Source organism: Callospermophilus lateralis, chromosome X (assembly GCF_048772815.1).
Source record: "Callospermophilus lateralis isolate mCalLat2 chromosome X, mCalLat2.hap1, whole genome shotgun sequence".
NCBI classification, from domain to species: Eukaryota; Metazoa; Chordata; class Mammalia; order Rodentia; family Sciuridae; genus Callospermophilus; species Callospermophilus lateralis.
Genome location: NC_135325.1, coordinates 100,448,596 through 100,473,550, shown reverse-complemented (window position 1 = coordinate 100,473,550; position 24,955 = coordinate 100,448,596). Strand labels below are relative to the sequence as shown.

Genomic DNA, 24,955 nt, shown 5'->3' with positions numbered 1-24,955 from the left:
AAACCATCACTGTTTCAAGGAGTTCAGTCTATTGAGGGACTGGGACATTTAATTAACATATCTCACTGCACCAGTCTGGTAATTATCACAATGAATTTGTATAAAAAGTGTTAAAGGGAGCATAGAATAAAATATTTTAAGAGACCAGCAAAACTATCACTGGTAATGTTAGAACAGCATACTAAAGGAAGAATTCCCTAGGAGGAAAAGGAAAGGGGTAGGTATTTCTGGCAGAGAAAAAAAGCTTTCATGGATTTATGAAAGAGATACTATATCATAGATAAACTATAAGATTTGGAATGGCTAGAGCACAGGATACATGTAATTATAAGGAAAAGGCCAAGGTTTAGGTGGAAAAGGAGCTAGATTAAGAAAGATATTCTTTGCCAGGCTAAGGACTCAGAATTTTTTCTTGAAGATAGTGGTGGTGGTGTCAAAACGACTTAGAACCGTAGGTGAAAAGATCATATCTGCATTTTATAAAGATAATCCCAAAAGATATTTATAAAGGAAAAGTAGGGCACCAAGATTGGTTTAAAAGCTCTGCAACAGTCCCATTGAGGAGGACATGAAGTCAGGGCATGGCCAGGGATAATATGGAACCAGGGGGCTGATATGAGGTATTTAAGAAAAAGAACTGACAAAATCCAATAGTTACCAAGTGAGGACTAGAGGGGAATAACTGAATCTTCATCTTAGATTAACTCAATATCTGGATTTTGTTCTCAATAATCTTTGTTCAAGTTCTTATTGCCTTTGATTGTTCTCGTATTCATTTTATCCATCCATAAATGCCATGGAAATTTCATGAATTACAATTCTTTTTTAAGAATTTAATTCTTTTATTTGTTTTTATATGGTGTTGAGGATTGACCTCAGTGCCTCACACATGCTAGGCAAGTACTCTACCACTGAGCTATAGCCCCAGCCCATGAAATACAATTCTGATTCATGTCATCTCTCATTTAAAATCCTTCAATGGGTAACCCAATCCTACAGGAAAGGTCCTTAACATTCTAGTCCCAGGTGACCAGGGATTCAAGAGCACTTTTAATCATTTATCACTATTGTATCATCACTCCTTTCTCATCAAAATCCTCCCTGCCAGCCTCTTCTCATATCCAATTTTTTCATCCATTCTCAGTATGCTGCCCCAGCTCTTCAACCTCAAACTTAGGGACTACTATACTCATGATTTTGCAATCCTGGAGTACATTTAAATCAAACCTACTGATTCATCCATAATTGAAGCTGGATCAAAGAAATCAGGCTTCAGTTCTGTTCTCTCTCGTCTGTTCTTTGATGGTGGCTAAGGAAAAAAAGAAAGTTGATAGTAAATCTATAAGCCAGATAGTAACTGAAAATAGCCATATTAATTATCATTAGGCGTTTGTTTGGCCTATGTGATTCCAAGTATACCTTATAAACTTCAAATATAGAGTACTCAACTATGCAATGTTTAAAAGTACAAAAATTCATTTGTGGAAAATTATTCTGAATGACAAAAACTATAAGCTCAATTTTTCTTTACTTTAATTTTAAATTTTTACTTTAAAATTCCCTCCCTCAAATAATTTCCCTTTAAAGACACCAAATTATATTATTCTAAAGAGAAGACATATTTTAATTCTTTATTTTAAGGAGAATATACCATGGTATTCTAAAAAGTAGACTAAAGACATAGTTTATAGTAAGTCTCAGCTTTACCAATTATTAGATTTTTCTCCTTGGATAAGCTTACTTTTTAGGCTTCAATATCCTCAAATCCTCTCAATCTACTTTTCACTAAGTTAAATGAGACAGTTGGCAAAATGAAACATACAGAAGTATTTTGTATACAGTAAGCTCTGACTAGACACATAATTGTTAATGAAGAATATTCCCTTGTATATATTTAATTTCTTCAAGTCTAAGTAATTTTACATCATTATTTGAAATGGAACTTTGTCTCAATAATAGGGTAGTATCAAGTTAATAATATACTATTTTGATATGGCAAATGAATGGTAAATTAAAAGGTGATATGATACTTAGAATATTATCTCATATTTTCTTTTTTAAATTTATTTTTTAGTTGCAATTGGACACAATACCTTTATTTATTTATTTTTATGTAGTGCTGAGGATCGAACCCAGAGCCTCAGATGTGCTAGGCGAGCGCTCTACTGCTGAGCCACACCCCAGCCCATGTCTCATATTTTCTAAAAATTTGACATATAACCAATAAATATCATGATTTCTAGTCTAATTAATATGAAAAGTGTATCACATAATGCTATACATTCCTAAATTAATCTCAAAGGTAAATACAGTATTTTGGTGCTGGAGATTGGAATCAGGGGCACTCGACCACTGAGCCACATCCCCAGTTCTATTTTATACTTTATTTAGAGACAGAGTCTCACTGAGTTGCTTAGTGTCTCACTATTGCTGAGGCTGGCTTTAAACTTGTGATCCTCTCAGCCTCTCAAACCACTAGGATTACAGGTGTGCACCACCACACCCAGTGTAAATACGCAGTTTTATCATCTTAAACTGAGATCTAAAATCTTTACCAACTTCAAACACTACTTAATCTCGTCTCATACATCCAAATTCCTAGCAACTGTTTTATTTAATACTTTTCTAGAACTTATTTTTCAAGGTAAGTATTTCTCTAGTAAATATCCAACTTCGTTTCCAAAGGCTCTAAATAAAGAAATCATGTATCTGTGAGTTTCTTACCAAGTCTATATCCATGGTGTCAAAATCCATTCCCTCATTAAGATCTTCAATCCTTCCTTCTGAGGACATCATAACATCTTCAACAATTGGCTCTTCATCATCTTCCATTAGGCTTGTACCACGCCGACTAGAGAAATATAAAACAAAGTCAAGATCTAAACCAATGTCATGACTATTAATACATAGGCAGCAACTATGTGGCTCTCTATATTCAAGTATAATGGAAAATGATGGAATTAAAGGTCAGGGAGAATGATTAGGCATTGATCATGTCATCAATGATGTAGAAATCCCAATGTCCACTTGTTTAAAAATGCTTAGAAGTTACATTTATTCTACATTCCTTTGAAACATTTAAATAGACAGTTCTGACATTCCATATATAAGATTCAATGACAATTTGCCACATGGGAACATACTAGATACCTCAAATCCTTTTTGAAAGTAGGCAGGGCACAAATTAATAAACAAACATAAAACAGAGACCAAAGAAATCACATTTTCAGAATACATATATTTTCATCATATAATACTAATTTTAACCATTATTCAATTCATCCATTTAGTACCTAATATATACCAGGCACACATGCACTCACTCATTCACAGAGTAACTCCTCTGTGATATGCTTCTACTGTGCCCTCTGGATACAAAAAAAAAAGGAAAAAAAGAAAAAAAAAAGACATGATTCCTGCCCTCAAGGAGCTCACAGTCTACTATGGAAAAATAGATAAACAATTAATTGACAAAACATTAAGTGTTATAATAGAACCATGCATCATTTGCTATAAGGATATAATGAAAGAAGGAATTAATTTTGCCTCAGAAAAAAATGAGCAATACTTAATGTTGAATTTTGAATTCTTGTGCCATATGCAACACAAACTAAAATATTATATAGAAATAAAAATAAAGACCAAAAGGTCTACATGTTATCACATAATTATGGGGAAAATAAACTAAGTTTACAAGTTAACCCAGACGAACATAAAGCAGCAAAACCAAGAGTAAAGTCAAATGTGACTTCTTCTTTTGTTATCTAAAGATCCCTCCTCCAAGAAAAAGACTCACCAAAAAATTGCTTACAATGTACACAATATTATACTGGATTATAAAAGATACAAAGATAACAAGCCATAATATCTGATCAAGGCTACCTGGACAAATATGTTGATAATGGTCATAACAGTTCTGAATAATAAAACACAAGACAATCTTAACTGAATGTTGTGGAGGCAGGTGTGCAGGGAATATGCAAATTTTGTGGACCATGTTACCAAAACCCAGAAATGCATGATGCATTTCATTTGGAGTACACACAAGATGTATGTGATATAAACTACAGGAAAAATGATAATTTGGAAGTAATTTATATTATAGGATGGTCTCATTACAGAAAAACTATTGTATTTTTTTAAAAGTACTTTGAAGACCTAGGCAAGCCCAACACAGTGGCACATGCCTCTAATTCTGGCTAACTGGGACCTGAGACAGGAGGAACACAGTTCAAGGCCAGCCTCATCAACTCAGTGAGACCCTCAACAACTTAGCAAGACCCTGTCTCAAAAACTAAAAAGGGCTGGGGATGAGGTTCAGGGATAAAGCACTTCTGCATTCAATCCCCAGTACCGTGAAATAAAATAAAAATTATATAACATGGGCTAGAGATGTAGCTTAGTGGTAGAACACTTGCCTAGCAGGTGAAAGGCATGGGGTTCAAAGCCAAGCACTGTTTTAACAAAAAAAAAAATCCCAGACAACAGACCACTTATGAAACAACAAAACCAAAAGAATTCTCTGGTGACAATTACTTAACTGAGATAACCCCTTGCAGTTGCCTGGGAAAGATGTCCTATAACTGAGAATTAAAACAGTACAAAGAAAAGAATAATGATAAATGGTACTGAGTAATGAGATGCTCCAGAAGATCTCAGGAACCAGTACCAAGTTCTCAAGAGAGAGATATAAACCAAATGATTACACGGCAGAATTCTCGAATGAATTCGAGTGTTTGGATTGGTGACTGACTGGAAGCTAAAAAAAAAAAAAAAAAAATCACTTGTAGGATACAGCATGAAATAAGAATATATGTTAAAGGGAATATGGCCAGAAAAAAAAAAAAAAGAGGACAGAATCAAGTGATAGTACAGATGATGACCTTATTAACCAAGTTAGGATCAGAGTCTATACACATGTAATATAGTATATTTTGTGCCTCAAGGTTCTTAAAGAGCACTATGAGATAACTGAAGTGAATTTATATAGGCCACCACTCATGTGGTAAATGATCATTTTCTTAAGAAAAAAAACAAGTAAAATTCTGATTGAAAAACCAACAAAACAAAATATAAAATTAAAAAATAAAAAGGTAACAATTACTACCTCCTAGTATTAAAGCAAATACCATATTTATTATAATGCTTACAAACTGAAAAACTTCATTAGAATCATCATACTTTCCCTGCATACCAATCAAGACATATAAAACATCTAAACATTGTTTAGACCCAAAACAAATAAAAATTTCAGAAACATACAAAGTTTTCATACAAAATCCAGTAAAAACAAAGTATTCAAAAGATAAACTATAGTTTTTAAAGCACTGAACAATTACTCATTCAATCAACATTTACTTGGCAACTTTTATGTGCCAAATGTTAGCAGGCAATGAATGGGGTCCCTGCCCTTAAGGAGCTCACAGTCTAAAGAAAGGGACAAACTCATAAACAAATAGTTTTCATACAATATGTTAAGTAAAGAAATATGCATGTACATAGTGCCATAGGAGCATAGACGACCGAAGCTTCACTTAAGGTGACACCTGAGCTTGTTCTTCAGTTTTCAGGGAATGAGATAGACTAAAACACAGCAGGGGCCATATTTTGAAAGATCTTGCATGCCATGAGCTAAGGAGTTTGAACTTTACCAGCAGGCAATGGGGAGCCATGGAAAGATTTTAAGTAAGAGGTTACATGGTAAGATTTTTATTCTAGAATAGTAATTTTTGATGGCAGTGTGAATGATGGAGTGGTGGGGGGGTGTGAAGGGAAAGGTTTGGTGAGAGGATAAATGGGGAGTTTGAGGGGGAAAAAAACAGTTAGAGATGAGGGCCTGAACTAAGGTGGGAAATCACTAGGATGTAACAGAAATGTATTTTTTAATTCTGTGTACCAAAATAAACAAGGATTCGTATTTAAACTTTTCCAACAGATCAACCTAAGATTGGTCCTTTAGCTATCTAGTATATTTAAATTAAAACTTATTTTTTCTGTTGGAAAGACCAATTTTAGTTCCTTGATTATTTCAGCTCAGTTACTCTAGAGAGTTTGCTGAAATTTTATATAAGGCACACATTAAAATATGTTAAAATGAATTAGTGAACTTCCTAGACTCAGACAATAAGGCACTCTCACTTACATGGCATGCTGAAGATTAGTTCGCAGTTTAACATAGCTCATTGCTGCTCTCTCCTGCTGTTGCCTTGCTTCCTCTTGTTGTCTTTGAGCTAACATCCATGTTACCTGCGTGCTTCAAGGAGAATTTTATTCTTCTTTTAACTTAACTTTTTTCTATGTAATTAATAAAGTTCTAGTACAGAAAACAATCAAATGTACTTACTTATAATCAAGAGGAGTTTGATGATGCTCAGTCTGCATTGGATAGACACTCATGAAGCTATCCTCAGGCCGTAATCTTTTGGGTTCTCTCATAATAGTGGACGTGAGCTGAGGTGTCTGCATCATAACAGGGGTGTGCAGTGTTTGTTCTCTGCTTAACCACATACTGTCACTACTACTGCTTTCTTCAGCTAAAAGAAAATTTACATCAATGAAGTTCAGTCACTAATTTTGAATAGTCAGATATCTAAAACTACCCATTCAGGTAAACAAACTTTTGGCTACTCTTCACATGCTAGTGCTAGGAACTGGGAGACTCAAAGATATGAAAGGCAGTTTCCACCCTGCCCTTATAATCTAATTGTAAAAAATAACAAACATACAGTTAAAATACAGTGTGGCAAGAAATCTGATAGCTACCCAGAAGTGACTTTAACTACAGTGAGTGTTGAGTGGGCTACAAAAGTTTTTCCAAGCAGGGGTAAGAACACAAGCAAAAGCACTGAGGCATGAAAGATCAGTAACTGAATCCTATTAATCTGATGATATCTGACCTATAAAAAATGGCAACTTCATATGGTTGAAACTAATACTTTGATGTTACTGGGAGTATATAAAGATGAAAAGAATGGGAAAAGTAAAACTGGATAAAGAAGCAGGAATCAGCCAGACATGGTGGTGCATATCTTAATCCCAGTGACTCAGAAGGCTGAGGCAGGAGGATTTTAAGTTCAAGGCCAGCCTGGGCAACTTACCCTATCTCAAAATAAAAAAATTAAAAAGGGCTAGGGATGTAGCCCAGTGTAAAGTACCCCTGAATTGAAGCACTAGTATAAGGGGGGATAAAGATTAAAAAGTAGGAATCAATTTGTAGAAAGCCTTGTGATCTGTGAGAAGGTGCCAGGAAATCACTGCTGAATGCTTTAAGAAATGGAAGCAATTTGGTGAGTAACATGTTTTAGTCAATGTGGTAGCACTATGGATAGTGGACTTAAGAAGAGGAAGACTTATAAGCAAACAGGCCGATTAGCAGACTAACTTTATGCCCTAGGTGATTGAAACAAGATACTAGAGATGGATACAACAGGAAAGTGGTTCCTAAACTATGGGATGCAGACTGCTGAGCAGGTTTTAAACTTTTCTTAAGTGCAAAGGGACCACAAATCCGTATGTACATTAAGTACTGGACTTAAGAAAAAGTAGATTTCACACTTGCAAAAGCTTCTTTTATACAAATTCACATATAAGCCATTACTGAGTTAAGTTTTTAAACCACTGACTCGAGAGGTAAAACTGAGAGCATTTGGTGACTGAGCTAAGATAAAAACTATTTTATTAGTGGATTACAAATGTAAGCATATATCTAAGTTTTAAAGGAAAAACATGCAGAAAATGTACCAACACTCTAGTAATTGATGGTTTAGACATATTTCATTTTTCACAATATAATTATATCATATTCTTCTATATTCAGAGTCTAATATGGCATTGAACTGGCTAACCTATCAGTATTCTTCTAACTTATTAGTGCCTTAATTTCTATGGCTCTCTTGAAACACCTGAAAAGAGCATTGACCAAAACTTGTATCTGGTTTGGCAATTCATTTCTAAAGATGTTATAAAAATACAAATGCAAAAGTGCTTCATGAAGTCTAAGGGAAAGGAGAGATTTGATACTACAGCACAAATCTATAACTATTAATTATTGATTTAGATGAGAAAAGCTTTTCAATAAGATTTACAATGATATGCAGGAAACACCTTTTAATTGGAGAACTTTTCTATTAAAAAAAAACTTTTTATAAATGATCATTTCTGTTTAGTTGATAGGAAAGATCCACTGTGATGTTGGGACTATATAACCAAGTCTGAAACTATACAAGTTGTAAGGTTATGACTGGACAAATGATACTAAAACTAACCATAAGACAACCAAGTTTTTTATACTATACGCCCGATGAAAAATGGTGGCCGATACATTGTGTGGCAATTTAAAAAAATATGGTTCCCAAACTCTTTCACACTCTTTGCAAGAAGAGTATTATGCCCCTTTCCCTATAATCTCCATGATTGTTTGGCCAAGAGAATATAGCATAAGTCATATTATGCCAGTTTCTGAGCCTTGGCCTTTAAAACTAGAAGCTCCCATTTCCTCTCTCTTAGTATACTACTTAAGCTCTTAGAAGCGAGTGACATGTAACACGGAGAAGACTTTACACATACTCTGGCAGACAGTCCAGCTGAGGTTAGATATGTAGGCAAAGATGAATTCATATGATTCTAGCCTCCAGCCATTCAGTCTTCCAAGCTGAGGCACCAAACATTACAAATGCTTGCTATATCTTAAGTCTGAGGTAATTTATTACTCAGCAAATATAACTGCCACAAATTCTGACATCTTTGCTAATTTGTTTAAAGCTTCCAGTGAAAAGAAAAATATTCCCAAGGCCCATATCAAACCAACCCTGGAATGCTAGGAACACAAGATCATCTAACATCATAATGCATTCCTATCTCTAACGACAGGCTGTACTTTAAATTTCCATCAAGTTCTTCAAAATTAATGACGTCTTCAAGGAAATGCAGATGATCTGATCTCTTTGCTTAGTAATAACACTATAATACTGAGTCTATTTCCCTATACATAGAATACAGCACAGTGATTGAAAAGCAGGCACTCAGGAATCAAACTGTCTTTGACTATTAAAACCTATCTGTGTGACATTGGGAAGGTTACTCAATCTGTTAGTTTTTTCATTTGAAAAATGAGGATACACCTGAAAAACTGTCAGAACTGAGTTCATATATGTAAAATACTTTAACAACATATTCATATGTAACTGATACATTGTGCAAGGTATTGTTGAATAACACATTATCAAATGAAAAATAAGGTAAATCTTAATAACAATTCAGTTGGTGAACATTAGGGAAAAATACAAAAAGAATAAACTATATCCTTACTGAGTGAAAGTTGCATGCCCTCAACCACTTTCCGTTTTCCTGTAGATGGTTTTGATTTTTTACTCCGCACAGTTGACCCCCGACTGCTGATTCCACTAATGACGGACATGGTGTCATCATCACCACCAGCTAGCAAAGAATTTCGGTAAGACATCAATGGAAGCCACACATCTTCTCTTCGGAGTGACATCTGAAATGTCATGAACTTTTCCAAGTAAACATACCTTAAAAAGAAGTAGAAACTATTAACTTTGATAATAAAACTGTTAGTTCTACCAACTCTTGGTTATAGTGAGCATTGCACAATACTTAATCTCAGCCTCAAGACTATCACACTGAATGAAATAGAGCATTTCAGCTCTACATTTGTTGGGTATGTCCCATGCATAGGTGATAAAAAAGCTTCAGACTGATGGAAATCATAAATTTTCCCTGGGAAACAAGTATCATAAGGCTTTTTTTATGATTTTGCAATTAAAAATCAACCAATTTTCATGTGACTACTATGTGCTAGGCATGTTTCTCTCAGGTTCCTTAACTATCCTTTAATTTTGGGAAGGAAACATTCTCTTCATTTAACATATAAAGAAAAAAAAGAAAAAAGTGAGAAGTAGGGGCTGGGGTCATGGCTCAGTGATAGAGCACTTGCCTAGCATGTGTGAGGCACTGTGTTCAATTCTCAGCACCGCATATAAATAAATGAATAAAAAAAAAAGTTTTAAAAAAAGTGAGAATTATGTACCCATAGTGAGCAACCAGACATGGTGGTACACACCTGTAATCCCAAGGATAACTGCAAGTTCAAAACCAGCCTCAGCACTTTGAGAGGCCATAAGCAACTTAGCAATACCCTGTCTCAAAACAAAAAAGGGCTAGGGATGTGGCTCAGTGGTTAAGTGCTCCTGGGTTCAATCCCTGGTACCCCTTCAAAAAATTGAGTGAGCAGCATAACTATGATTCAGGTCACAGGTTCAGTAAGGCTAGTGTCCACTCAGAATAAAAGAAGACAGTTATTTATCAACTAATTGTAAGGTGCAACACCAAAATGTTATTACAATGACCAATTTCTATCAATTCAGACTTATCAGCACAGAAGACATGAATTACAAAATACTCCTTTGTGATAACTACTCAATATGTCATTTTTGTTACAATACACTTCAGTCAGGCAGAGTAGTACAGTACTCCTTAGTGTAGTCTGTGAACTGGCTACTATTCTGGGAACTATTACCAGTCTATAACAACACTAAGTTGGAGCCAAAACATACTCAACAGATTTACAGCTCCATAAACAACACATACCTTAAGAGAACATTAAAGATTAGTCCATACTGAAGCTATTTCCATTTCTCTTCCTCTTAGCCTCAGAGGTTCTACTAACCTGAAATTTGCTATTTATCATCTCCATGCATACATTTTGTATTTGTGATATGTGGTTGACTGTCACAGCATAGCAATTTTGTAGTTTTCTATTTGTGCTCAACATGTTCTTCAAAATATATCCATTTAAAACACTCTATGGCACATACAATCACAACAGGCACATACAATCATACCTAGCCTATACAAGTTTTTTAAAAAGGTTAACACATCTAGTTTTGTTTGGGATGTAGATAGACACAATACCTTTATTATTATTATTTTCTAATGTGGTGCTGCAGATCAAACCCAGTGCCTCACAGGTGTTAAGCAAGTGCTCTACCACTGAGCTATAACCCCATCTCCTATGTAATTTTTACTATGGATATATTTACATAGAATAAAATGCACAAAAATAAAGAGTACAGTTGGATCTATTTATATATGAATGTATCCATCTAAAATACAGAACATTCTCAGAAAGTACTTTGGTGTCTCTTCTCCTTCAATAAATCGAATCCTACAAGTAACTACTATTATGATATCACAATGGAGATAAGTTCTGGCTACTTTAAAATTTGTAGGGAATTTATAGGTTTTAAATGTAAAATACTAGTGGGTTTTCAGAAGATATTACACTACAAGGTGTTTGTATTCGTCTGCCACTTTAAACATCAAAACTAAGGGAAGAGAAGTTAGATTTTGAGAATTTAAATTCATTTTCTGGTCTCTCTTATATGTCACCCTTTTAGGAGACTACTTTGCAGTGTAGTCACAGATCAAGATACATACTGACTAGGATGTTCCTGATGGATTCTCAATATTATTGTTTTTTTAAAATGCTCCTTCCTTAGTTGGGCTATAGCAAGGATGGAAATAAGAATACATAAAACATTAGTTTCAAAAGACACAATTACAGTGGGTTAGGAACTCAAAAAGTTAAAATGGAGAATTATGTATAGAATATAGTTATCTCTAAATTATAAAACTGTTCAAATATAAAGATTTTTGTACATCAATATAATCCTATAAATATGTGTATAGAAAGCAGAGAAATCATGTGTAATAATTACTCTTAGGAATTCCAAAATGAAATCAAAAGGGACATTTCTAGCAAATACATACACTGTTCTTTTGTCTTGTCGAAGTAGTTTAGAAGAAAATTCACTCAAAATATCAAGAAATGCCAAATTTAAAGGTGGATGGCTCTCGCCTTGTGGATTAGGCTCTTTAAAAGCAAATTCTATGCCATCTCTGCAAATGAAAAAAAATTGAAATAAATATTTAAGAAACCATAATACGAAAATTAAGTGAACTTAGGAAATTTCACTTTATACTTTCTACTAAGATATTTCTTTTGTTATGATTTTATTTGAGGTATAGAGAATATGGAGGCTATAAGTGTGAGAATGAGAAAATATATTTACATTTTAAGTCACTCTTCACTTTCTTTAAAACTACACACTCACACACCAGTTAACCTTAAGTTTAATGCCTATGGCTTGGCACACTGACATTCTTCACTAAAGATTTCTTTCCCACAGAAAACAACCCAAATTCCATCACATAATGATCAAAATATTATCTTCGTTTTTTGAGATCTAATGCAGGCCTACTCTAACACACAGAACTAACAAAAATATGATTAATGACAATTTGTAATGATTCACTTAAAAGTAATGTGTTAAAATTCAACTCTAATCAGAGCCCATTTTAACTACATTCATGTGGTAACAAATACCTATTAATCAAGATTTAAAAACCCATCATTATACTCTTATGAAAAATATAGAGGGTAAAAAACAACTCAGTACTGAGGAAGAAGGAAGGTTATTACAGAACAAAATCATGTATTGCTTTTCAATTACTACACGTGTAGTAATTACATAAAAATTACCACCAATATATTGAAAGGCATTAAAAATAAATCTGAAGAGTTTTAGAACAAGGTAAAAAGAGAGGAAATTAAAGTCAGGCAAGGTATGGATAAAATAAAAACAAACATGGAATTTGTTACAGGAAAATATTTAAGACTTTTTAAACTAAGTAGGCAAGAGGAGTTAAGTAAGAGACAGACATTACAAAATGGAACATTCAATGAAACTGACAAAACTTCTTTCCCAAAGACAACATTATTTAAGCCACAGTTAAGGGATAAAGGATATCAATGTCAGTTATGTTAAAGCTTTAAAATATACCCATACTTAAAAGTGTTTAACTGATCACTAAATTACATGACAAATATAAAATCAGATGATTTATGATTTTTACAATGGTAAGAAAACATGGAGACAAAAAAAGATTATGACTCAAAATAAAGGAAAAGGTCATTACAAAATAAAAAACAGAACTAGAAAGAGAAAATTGGAAACAGAGGAATTAAACCTCAAAAAATTATCTGACAAAGAGATTGTGACAAAAACTGATAAAAGACATAATATCTGATAAATATATGCTTCTTTGCTTCTCATAATTTATAAAGCTGTTGTCTTACCTGAAACTGACTTTCTTATAAAGGGAATCTTAGTCCCTTCTAATTTATTGAGATAATTAATTATATTAATAATCTATATTAATACAATATGAATTTATAAACTAATAGTAAAACATTTAACATTAGCTATTCCAAATGAAAGGCCTAGATTTAAAAAAAAAAGTTTTATAATTAAAAATATAAGAGCACTGAATAAAATGTTGGAAGATTACTTGTGTAACATGGCAATGGCTTCTCTTGTTTTCAACTGATCGAGTCCAAAAGTTAAAGCAAAACGCCGAGCAAGTTCTTTTATACCACTAAATGTTGAAGATGATCTATCAAAATTATAGCCATTTTCCTGTATCATTTCATTAAAAAGCTGAAAAGGGAAAAAAAAGTATATTAAAGTTTTCTGTGTATTAACATATTTTTAAAATGTAATATTTTTATTTAAACAATATAGGTATTCTATAAATGAGGTACAACATTTAATTCTAAAACATAAATTTTTAAAAACATGTAACAATTAGGCAGGCACAGATGGTACATGACTGTAATCCCAGTGACTTGGGAGGCTGTGACAGGAGTATTAAAAGTTTGCCTCAGCAACTTAGCAAAACCCTGTCTCAAAATAAAAAATAAAAGGTCTGGGGATATAGCTCAGTGATAAAGCACCCCTGGGTTAAATCCCTAATCAAACAACATGTAACAGCTGACCAAAATTGTAGCACCTCATCTATCTAAACTAGAGGTAAACACTGATGTCAGAAACTTTAGTTTTGTCAGAATGCTATTCTGCTGGTATTAATTGGGAATTAACACAGCATATGAAAATATAAAGAAAAGTATAACACACTAAATTATTAGGCAATTTTGCTCTTTTGTTACTTTTTCTTTACCCCAAGTGCTGTAGATTAAACCCAGAGCCTCATAAATGCTACACTGTTATTAAAGTATTATATTAGGATGGCACAGGAGGATCCAAGTTCAAGGCCAGACTTGGCCTTAGTGACACCTTCAGCAACTTGGCAAGACCATGTTTCAGTAAAAAAATAAACAGGACTGGGGATGTAGGATCAGTGGCTAAAAAAACCAAAACAAAAGACTCCCAGAACCAAGAAAAAAAGTTTGTGTTAGTGCTATTTATAAGTGGCATAAATTGTAAAAGACCTCAACATCAAACGAAAAGATTTTTGCTTACATTATTGTCCACCTATAAAATGAAATATTATACAATTATTAAAAATTTCAAGACTTCTAGGTACATATGCAAAGAAAATGATATCAGTATGTCAAAGAGAAATGTGAACTGTGTTCACTGAAACATCATTGATGATAGCCAAGATACAGAATCAACCTAAATGTCGACCAATACGTGCATGAATAAAAAAAATTTGGTGCCATGTATACACATGCAATAGAATATTACTGAGCCACAAAAAAGAAGAAAATTATGTCTTTGCAAAAGCATGGGTGAATCTGAAGGACATTACATTAAGGGAAATAAGCCAGAAACAGAAAGACAAATACCACATGATTTCACTTATACGTAGAACCTAAACAAGATGAATTCATACAAACTGTAGAATGATGGTTGTCAGGGGCTAGGGAACAGAAAGAATATACAGATGTTGCTCAAAGCATACAAAGTTTCATTTAGGATGAGCACACTTTGGAAGTCAACTCTACTGCATAGTGAGTATAGTTAAGAATAAGTCATTATCTGGGAATGCAGCTCAGTGGTAGAGCATTTCCCCAGCACATGCAAGGTCTTTGTTTTAATTGTCAATACCAAAACAAAAAAAGTCTTTTACACTTGAAAACTGCTAACAGTGGATCTTTTTTTTTCCCCCCCACCAAGGACTGAAACCAGGGGTGCTTTACCACTGAGCCATGTTTCTGGCCCTTTTTTATTGTGAGGCAAGGTCTTGGGAGTTGCTTAGGGCCTCACTGAGTTCCCAAGGCTGGTTCTGAACTTTCAATCTTTCTGCCTTAGCCCCCAGAGCCACTGGGATTATAGGCATGTATCTCCACACCCACCTCCTATTAAATGTTCTTAATATAAAAAAGTATACAAGATAATTCATACATTAACTAGTTAGATTTAATAATTTCACTGATTGTGTACCAAAACCTCCCATAGTGGGTCATAAGTATACACAATTTTTTGTCAATTATACTTTAATAAAGTTGGCAGTGTGGCTTAAGTCCTTCCTGCCCCCACCAAAGTATTTTCTAAACTTTCTACAGGAAGCATCTATTATTTTTTTAGGAAAAACTATTGCTTATTTTTATCAGTACATTATATTTATGCATAACATTGTGACTCGTTATTCCTTATTTGTACATGCACATAAACATAATTTGATCAGTCTCATTTTCTAGTACCTTCACTTCCCCTCCTTGCCTCTGATCTGCTTGACTACTCTACTGATCTCCCTTACATTATTTATTTACACATGCATACACACACAAATAAAATAATGTGAGATTCAATGTGATATATTCTCACATGGACATGATAACTTTGTATAAAAATGTTATTTAAAGGCAATCTTTAAAGTCTTGTATGTTTTATTAATTTTCACAAAGAATATTTATATTTAAAAATGGCTACATGTCTAAGGAAAAAATGTATCAAATTGAATTGGGGTATGTTTTACATGCAAACTTTATCTCTAAAGACATATGTATACTAAGGAAATAATTTTGCCTAATGAAGCCTACCCTTGCCAGTGTCAAAACGAAAAGGATTGTTGTTTTGGTTATATAGTTCATATATGCTCACTAAAATAAGTTGGAAAATATATGAAGACAAAGTAAAATTCACTCAAAATCTACCAAGCAAGTTGACAACTACAATATATTTTTGGCAATCATTTTTCCAGATAAGAGATATCTATCATTTAATAAAGATGCTGCCCTTCTAAATCTTTGTTTTGTTTTATTCCTGAACTACATATTATGAAGATTTTTATAAATTAATGGAAATATATTTACATTAATTCTATGTGCTACATAGTAGCCACTGCAGAAATATAACACACATTTACTGATAAACTGCTTTCCATACCCATTTCTTCCATAACTTAGACAGCTTTGGGTTTTGCCAATTGTGCCACAATTGGAAAGCAAAAAAATGATCTCTCAATTCTTCTCTACAAGTGAGGTTGAATATTTTATATTTCTACTATGATCTGTCTAAATGCATCCTTTGCCCAGTCTAGAGTATAACCTTCGTAAGTGTTAATTATGTTAGGTAAAGCTGGTACACTTGATGTCTTACCTGCTGCAAACTGAGAATAAGAGTCTTAGCACACTGAATTTTGTCTATTTGCCTTGTTTTACTCATTGTTTCTTTGATGATATCTCCATAATCATTATAATACTAGAAAAGAAATTTGTACAAATTAGAACTTCATCTCTTAAACTTCATAATGTTAAGTATTCTTTAATAAACTTCTTCTACACTAGAAAATTTTAACAATGCAAGCATAAAAATTCAATTCAAGCATAAAAGCCAGTGTTGTCATATTTCTTTTTAAGTATTCAAAAACTATTTTCCATCCATTTTTCAACTTTACCTTCATATACTGTTTGAAGATATCTGCAGCTGTATTCATCTCCACCACAGTATATACAATTAGCTTACAAAATGCTGCAAGTAAATTTCTTCTCTTGTGCAAAGCTTCAATTTTACTGGCTTCATCCTCCTGCTGACCATCTGGGGGAAAAGTTCCAAATATTATGCCACCTTTTATTTTACTGCAAGCATATATTTTTAATTCACACTATATCTTCACTCTTCTCTCAGAGAGTTTGAAAAAGGAAAATACATTGAAATTAAAATAAAGAATTATAGCCACTCAATTTATTACAGGAGAGTACTTTGTTGTGAGATCAAATAATAATCAGGAGGTTGTAAACATGGAATAAGAACAAATGGAATGAGTAAGAAGTGAAGTCAGACTACACTTGCCTAACACATACTTCCCTAACAGAATGTTTTGTCAATGAGATGTGCATATTCAACTTCTGTTGGTTAAAGATCCTTCTTTCCCTGAAGGCAACCAATCTCAGAATTCTCTTCATGCTTCCAAAAGCATCCCATCCCACCTCACCTCCAAATCTTACTTAAAGTCTTCCTTTATATGTATTAAATATATTCAGTTAGATTAGCCTAGGAGTATTCTGTCTTTTTAACACACTTTCACATATTTCTGATCTGGTTCCTTACGTAAGTACTTGACATTTAATTTTCAAAATGACAGAATCATTTCCAAATCCACAGTTGAGTGATACTCACTGCAGTTTCTTAGCACTAAGAATAGATTATAATTACTTATAAGGTAAAAAGAAAAAAAAAAAAAAACACTAACTTATTTACATTTTTTATATACATAGTAAAATAAAATTATAATGGGGCAAGCCTTATCATACATGTCCCCTCTCACCCTGCAGGAGTCAATCCTATTCTTTCATGCTCAAAAAATAAGTAAATTAAATTACAATGTATAGGTGTTGGGTTGGGGATACAGCTCAGTTGGTAGAGTGCTTGCCTCACATGTATAAAAGCCTTGGGTTCGACTCCCAGAACCACATACACAAAAAAAGTACAGGTGTGATAAGCACCAAATTTAGGATAGTAATTATCTCTAGGAAAAGAGCCGAGTAATGCGACTGTGAAAGAGAGGAATGAGAGTGACTTTGAAGTTGTAATTTATTTTTTTAAAAATCTGAAACCAATACTTTGAATGTGTACAAGGACTGGAAATATTTCATTTGAAAAGTGTAAACAGACAAAAAACAAGTCCAAGGAGTTAAGAATCAAAGGGGCATCAATTCTAGGAAACTCGTAGAAAATTTAGGGAAACTGGCAAGCTTGTTCTTTCTTACTCAATTTATAATGGTTTAAATAAAGCCAAGGTAGTCCCCAATTAACTAAAGGGCTATATATCAAAACTTATTTAGCATCAGATTTTATAATGCAACGCTTGTTTTCCCATACAAATTAAAAAGCCCTACTTATCTTTTCAGATTTGTTTCAGATGTTAGGTTCTCTCAAAGATGAAGGCCAGTTAGAAACTTCATTTATATGAACCATATTTTGTTCATGCCTTTATTACTTATCAGATTATAATATTCCTACTTGTTTTAAAATTTCTTTTCCATTTGAATTTAATTTTTGGAGGAAAATACTTTTAAATTTCTTTAATATCCATGCCAAATAGTATACTGCCTACTAACAAATAAATGTCTCTGTCAAATAAATACTAAGAACTGAAGTTTAACTAAACCAATGGCTGAGTGTGAAAGAAGAAAAACTGAAAGCATATGACCTTTACAACACAGACTTTTGACAAATATTTGACTACTCTGGCCTTCTCAATTGTGTCCTAAGTTTTTACTATGCGAGTACAAAGCTCAGCATTGCCAAAAATAGGCTATAAGTCATGTCTAGAATTATATGTTTATTTAGTCTGTGACATATAGTGATGTGTTAGTTTATGTACGGAGAGCAATGTGTTGATGTTTTATTTTCCTTCAAGTGAAACTTCAAATTAAAACAAACCCAGAAAGAATCTACCAAATACTTGCTTTTCTACGACCTCACATTCAAGAAAGGCATCTGGTATGCAATTAGGGTGTGAAGAATAACTTAACACTAAGCAAATTTGATTTGATTATTGTCCTGTGAAAATTCTGTACTGCCCCAGACTTCTATAAAGCAGTTTCTAACATTTTTTCAAGCATCTAGAGGTCACATAACACTCTCAAATAACAAAAACCTGTGTAATACAAAGACATAATAAAAAGTCACTTAAATATTTGTTTCTCCTCAAATTATATGAACGCTGAACTTAACAATGAATGAGGGAAGGGAGTAAATATTACTGCATCTATGATATGCTCAATTTTAATTAAACCTCCTATTTCCATGAGGTGGCTACAAATTAGAAACAGGTTAGAAACAGGGCTAGGGAGAAGCAGAGATCTAATTTGAAAGCCTGTACTCTGCAACACTGTCTACAATATCGCAAGAACAATAATGTGCTTGATCATATACCCATGTTTCATACTTTACCTATTTTGTCCCATTCTCCCATATGTATAACACCTATGAAAACATAAATAGAGCAACAAATATACCATTTTTTTTGGTACTGGGTATTGAACCCAGGGACTCTCTACCACTGAGCCTCATCCCCAGCCTTTTGAATATTTTGAGACAGGGTCTTACTCAATTGTAAAGGCTGGCCTCAAACTTTGCGATGCTCCTGCCTCAGTCTCCAAAGTCACTGGGATTACAGGAATGCACTACTTATGGTAACTTTGAAATAATCATTATATTTGCAAAATTGAAAACTTGATGTAATGAGTTGAGGATAAAATGTATCATAGTGCAAGACAGCACAATATTGCTACTTAAATTTGATATATAGTTGAAAACAGACTTAACAAAAAGGTGGCAATAAAATTACCTGCACTATTATTATCATCATCCTGTTCAATGAAGACATGATCCAAAATAAAGCTCAGCAACTCAGATTGCAATGAAGAATCAGGGGTGTAAACTAATGGCTCTAACATATCACGCCCTCCTGACATAATCTGATGGCTGAAGATCATCAAAATATCACACAGAATAGTGAAGGCCTATTAAAAGAAAGGAAATCATGTTATAATTTAAGGTTTTTTAATCAGTAGTCACAAATATCTTATATATTTAAAGCCAAAATAAAATTTAACTTTATTTGAAACTCTTAAAGAAAAGCATTGCTTAGTATTTTCCTAAGATATTGAAACTGTAAAGTTTAATTTCTGTAACGACTACTAATTCTTGCATAATACTTTACTACCTTAAAAAGCAATTTCACAAATGTTATCTTTACAAAAATTTTAGCAATATTAAATGGCTTCTACAAGCTGCCAATATGCAAAGAGTCAGGACTGAACCTAAGGTTTTCTGATTCCAATCGCCTATACTCTGTACAATACTAAGATGCTTAAGGGTATTCATTTTTAACTATGAAATATACATAACTTGGTATCAATTAATGTTTTATGGGAGAAAATAACATATTAAGGAAATGAGTACTAGAATAAAGATAAAAATGGCTATGATAAATAAAGCACTCATTGTTCACATGCAAAGGGGATTAACTACAAAGTATATAAGGAGGTATTACACATCAGATAATTCTAAGAGTATCATTTAATAAATAAAGGATGAGTTATATCAAGGAACTTAATAAAAACTCTGCCAAATGAAATCAAACACTGGTAAAATTACTCAAAATGTAACTGCAAAAAATTATATATTGGGAAAGGGAAAACAGAACTTCTGGGTCACAAAGTCAACTAGCAAATGCATTTTAAACTAAGACTACAGACGGAAAGACAAGTTATAATACAGGGCACAAAGCAGATATTAATATTTTGCTTTATTGAAATTAACCACATTTAAGTTTTCTTTAAGCTTTTATCCCTTCATTCAGTATCTTGTCATCTTACTACTACAGTAGTAATTTACACATGGTAGGATATTTCAGTTAATAAAGCATTTTGTTTAAAAATATTAATAGTTCTTAAGAAACATTTATGAAACATTTATCTAATAAAATATTTTAAAAAGCATGTTCCTTCAGGGCATGCTTATAATCCCAGCAGCATTGGAGGCTGAGGCAGGAGGATCGTGAGCTCAAAGCCAACCTCAGCAAAAGTGAGGCACTAAGCAACTCAATGAGACCCTGTCTCTAAATAAAATACAAAATAGGGCTGGAGATGTGCCTCAGTGGTCCAGCGCCACTGAGTTAATTTCCTAGTACCAAAAAAAGAAAAAAGAAAAAAAAGCACGTTCTCAATGAAGTTTTATCCTATTAGGGAATTAAAAATAAACATGATCTTAGACCTAAGATCAAACCAGGTCTATTTCCAGAGTTGAGAAGGCTGGAGGTAATGAAACCATGAAGGCACAGGGTGAGAAGGAAATACTGGGAAGAAAGGTATTGCAATTAAAAATTTTTATTTTAGGGCTGGGGATGTCGCTCAGTGGCAGAACGCTTGCCTAGGATATGTGAGGCACTGGGTTCGATTCTCAGCTCTACATATAAATAAATGAATAAAATAAAAGTTCATCAACATCTAAAAATATATATATATATATTTAAAATTTTTTTTATTTCAGACAATGACCACACTGATGTCAGGATGGGCATAAAAATGTCAACATCTCATATTCTCGAAATATGAGATAAAAATGTCAACATCTCATATTCTCAAAACCTAATGGACTTTTCCTCTATGAGGCAAACTTGTTAAACTTGTTGTTTACAAGAATTATTTCTATAATTTCATACACCTATAATTTATATAAATGAGTGTTTACCATATGCCATAAAGAAACATCATAGAGCAACTGCCATATGAAGGTAATCTATAATGCAATTATAAATTGCCATGTAGACATTAATAACTCAATTTTATTAGTTGTAAGCTCAAAATTAATCTGCTTTTTAAAGGCATGATATACTCTAGATAGTTCTACTTTGGTTAATCTTAGTATTACTTAAGTATTTTACATTATTTCAGATTGTATAAAGGTTGTTTAAGAAAGATCTATAGCAAATACTGACCTGTTCCTTAACAGTAGTATTTACGTTGGTTAGGTAATGCTGACATATCTGACAAAATACCCTCATCTGTTTCTTTAAACGCAGTAAGTCCTCCTTGAAAAAATTTAACACAAACATTTTGAAACATTGTGTAAACAATTCATGTATTTTGTTAAACTATATACATGTGAACTGATGAAAATTTCTACTTTATAGCTTTACTAGAAAGGAAAAGGAAAAAATGTATCATTTTTCTTAGAAATCTCACCAATTCCAAACTTGAAAGTATGAATAATATTAATGGATAATATCCTAAGTGGTCTGGGTCCTTTAGAATGGGAAATTTACATAATTACATATGGTTACCTTTAATAAAGCCACCATCTCAGGATACTTAAAAAGAATAAAAATGTAAGCTCTATGTTCACTTTATTAATTGAAGAGGGGCCTACACATGAATGGAAGAAAATAGTTTTTAAAAAGGGATTGCATTGTGGGCTGGGGTTGTGGCTCAGTGGTAGAGCACTCGTCTAGCACATGTGAGGCACTGGGTTCAATCATTGGCACCACATAAAAATAAATAAAATAAAGGTATTTTCTCCAACTACAATTAAAAAAATTTTTTAAGGGATGTATATTGTATGAATATATAATAACAAATCCTATCAGTATGTACAACTATAATGCATCAATACAAAATGAGGAAAAAAAATCTCTAAAAAGGGATGGCATTTTCCATTTTTTAAAAAAACTCAGAGGGGGGTAAAAATCAGTTCTGTGGTATTATCATAAACTTTAAGATGTCTCTTAAACATACAGCTAAAAAGTTGAATCTTATTCTTATGTTTTCAATATTTCTAAACATTTGGCAGTCCATTTAAAATATAAAATTATTCTATATAGATAGACTGCATTAACTTATTTCAGTTACAACCTTTGGTTCATCTTCTGATACTGCGTGCCAAATCACAGAATATCAGTACTTATTTGGTTTATATAATAGAAGTTAAAACAGGTTTAACTTGTAGATCACACTTGGTGAAAACTCCACCAATCTTCATCATAAATAATTTTCTACTCACCCTTCTCCTCTACTCATAGGAACTGTCTCTTTTCCATTTTAATTTTTAACTTTTACTATATGTAAAAGAAATCAAATATATACTAATATGATTACTACCCACTATAAGTTTGATATCTAACTAAATAGACTTTTCCCAGGTATTTGACCAAAAGTATACTATTTTACCAATAATACTATATTTGTTTTTCCAGAATGAAAAATCCACTCGTGATATAATAGCATCTTAAATACATGAAGAAACTAAGCATTTCACATTATTGTGTGGATTTAAGCAAAAAAGAAAATTATCAATATAAAGAGGATTCCTTTTTAAAGGAAATATCTATTAACAACTAAATATATAACTCCCAGAAACTACTTAATATTTATAGAAATGAACCCAAATAATATGTAAGACAACATCGTCGACTATGAGTACAATATTTAAGGTTTCAGCTTACAAATGGAAAATGTGGCCCTAGTTAGTAGTTTAATTACTAGACACACCATCAATTGCCTATGGGTAAAGTTTTAAAAGCTTTATGACCTAATAGCTAGTACGTTATCCTCAATCAAAAAATAATTTTTCATAAATTTGGAATATCACTAGTGATATCTTTTACATGAATAAGGTGATACCAAAATAAAACAAAAGCATAAGACAATCCAGGGAAGCTGGCTTATCGTCTTTAATTTATATAATCCAATAGCCTTATCTGTTCATCTCAAAGGTTCTTGGTCATTACTTAAAAAATATTATCTTTCTACATATACTCATCAATAATGAGAATTCATAAATTATGCTACCATCACATGTGAACATTTATTTTAATTAAAAATCATACCTTGAAACAAACAATATTTAATAATCTCTCATTAGGTATACATCAAATTAGAAACAGGAGAGCTTTTTAAAGGTAAACATTCATACATAGCAGAAAAGAAATAAACAAGATTTCATTGAGAAAACTAGCCTTATTAAAGGTGTAAGTTTGCTGAAAATTAAGTATCATTCAGGAATGATACTTAATCTAATAAAAACACTGTTGAACCACCACAAACCTTTGTAGAGCTACTTTCCGTAATCTTAGCAAGCTGCCAGAGGATTACATAGTGTGTACACTGAAGTGCATGAATAACAATCTGTAAAAAAAAGAACCAACAGAATACAGGTAAAACTTAAAAAGTCATAAGCCTTCATTCTCAAAGTTAAGTATGTATCTTGTAAATAAATAAGAACCTGCTCAGGCATATCTCCATTTTCAATTCCGGTTTTCAAGAGTTTGTAATTACAAGCAAACAAATCCCACTTTGAAAGATCATGGGCACTGCAAAAAAAAAGACAGAATTAAATTATGTTAAAAAACAAAGACTAATCACAACTGTTTTGGAATTCAGTGTTACCTAATGCTACAAAAGTAAATACAGAAAATATTTTAACATGGTCCTACAATAAAAAATAAAGGTGTACTTTTTTAAGAAGTGTTAGATAATTTTTCAGTCATACCCCATTGCAAACATGACTTTCTTCTGCAAAGCAGTCTAGCAAATAATTTGAAATTTTACTTACAAAACATGCAAGTTGATTTTGCAACCGTTTAAAGAAATAATAAACTTAAAGATTCAACTTACTTATGAAAAGCAGTAATCCTCTTCAATGTTGACAACACCTGATATGCATCATCTTCATCAGGCTCTTCCCCCTATGAATATGAATTATATATTAAGAAGCATCAAAGAGAAAAAATAAATCCTATATTATCAAAGTAGTGATACCATCTTAAAAAAAAATAATAAGGGGCTGGGGTTTTGGCTCAATAGTAGGGTACTTGCCCAGCATGTGTGAGGCATTGGCTTCGATTCTTAGCACCACATAAAAATAATTAAATAAAATAAAGTTATTTCCACTAACATCGAAAAAAAAAATTTAAAAATAACAATAAAAATAAAACCCACAAATTACCCTCATCATTTAATACCTAGATCTGGGCAAATTTAAGGCTATAATGGCAGGGGTACTGTGTCAACACAAGGTTGTTATCACTGGAACACTATGATCATTAGAGCAGAAAAAGGAATAACATTCTTCTTCCATTTTTCCATTAAGTAATGTTCACATAAAAGTATGAAGATATC

At 32.7% G+C, this 24,955-nt stretch overlaps 1 protein-coding gene across 2 annotated transcripts in view; it reads right to left on the bottom strand.

Annotated features, from left to right (window-relative positions):
* Stag2 (STAG2 cohesin complex component) overlaps nucleotides 1–24,955 on the bottom strand; it is a 125,213-nt gene that overhangs the window by 5,575 nt on the left and 94,683 nt on the right. Inside the window, exons 20-33 of one of the 2 annotated variants that reach the window (XM_077107603.1) lie at nucleotides 24,452–24,522; nucleotides 24,060–24,147; nucleotides 23,882–23,962; nucleotides 21,778–21,870; nucleotides 19,624–19,798; nucleotides 16,726–16,865; nucleotides 16,428–16,529; nucleotides 13,372–13,520; nucleotides 11,791–11,919; nucleotides 9,307–9,530; nucleotides 6,344–6,533; nucleotides 6,143–6,253; nucleotides 2,725–2,851; nucleotides 1,232–1,309 (exon numbers count right to left, since the gene is read on the bottom strand). In XM_077107603.1, the coding sequence (XP_076963718.1) occupies nucleotides 1,232–1,309; nucleotides 2,725–2,851; nucleotides 6,143–6,253; nucleotides 6,344–6,533; nucleotides 9,307–9,530; nucleotides 11,791–11,919; nucleotides 13,372–13,520; nucleotides 16,428–16,529; nucleotides 16,726–16,865; nucleotides 19,624–19,798; nucleotides 21,778–21,870; nucleotides 23,882–23,962; nucleotides 24,060–24,147; nucleotides 24,452–24,522 (1,758 nt within the window). The remainder of the gene's footprint in view (nucleotides 1–1,231; nucleotides 1,310–2,724; nucleotides 2,852–6,142; nucleotides 6,254–6,343; nucleotides 6,534–9,306; nucleotides 9,531–11,790; nucleotides 11,920–13,371; nucleotides 13,521–16,427; nucleotides 16,530–16,725; nucleotides 16,866–19,623; nucleotides 19,799–21,777; nucleotides 21,871–23,881; nucleotides 23,963–24,059; nucleotides 24,148–24,451; nucleotides 24,523–24,955) is intronic. The other variant, XM_077107604.1, reaches the window with a different exon arrangement.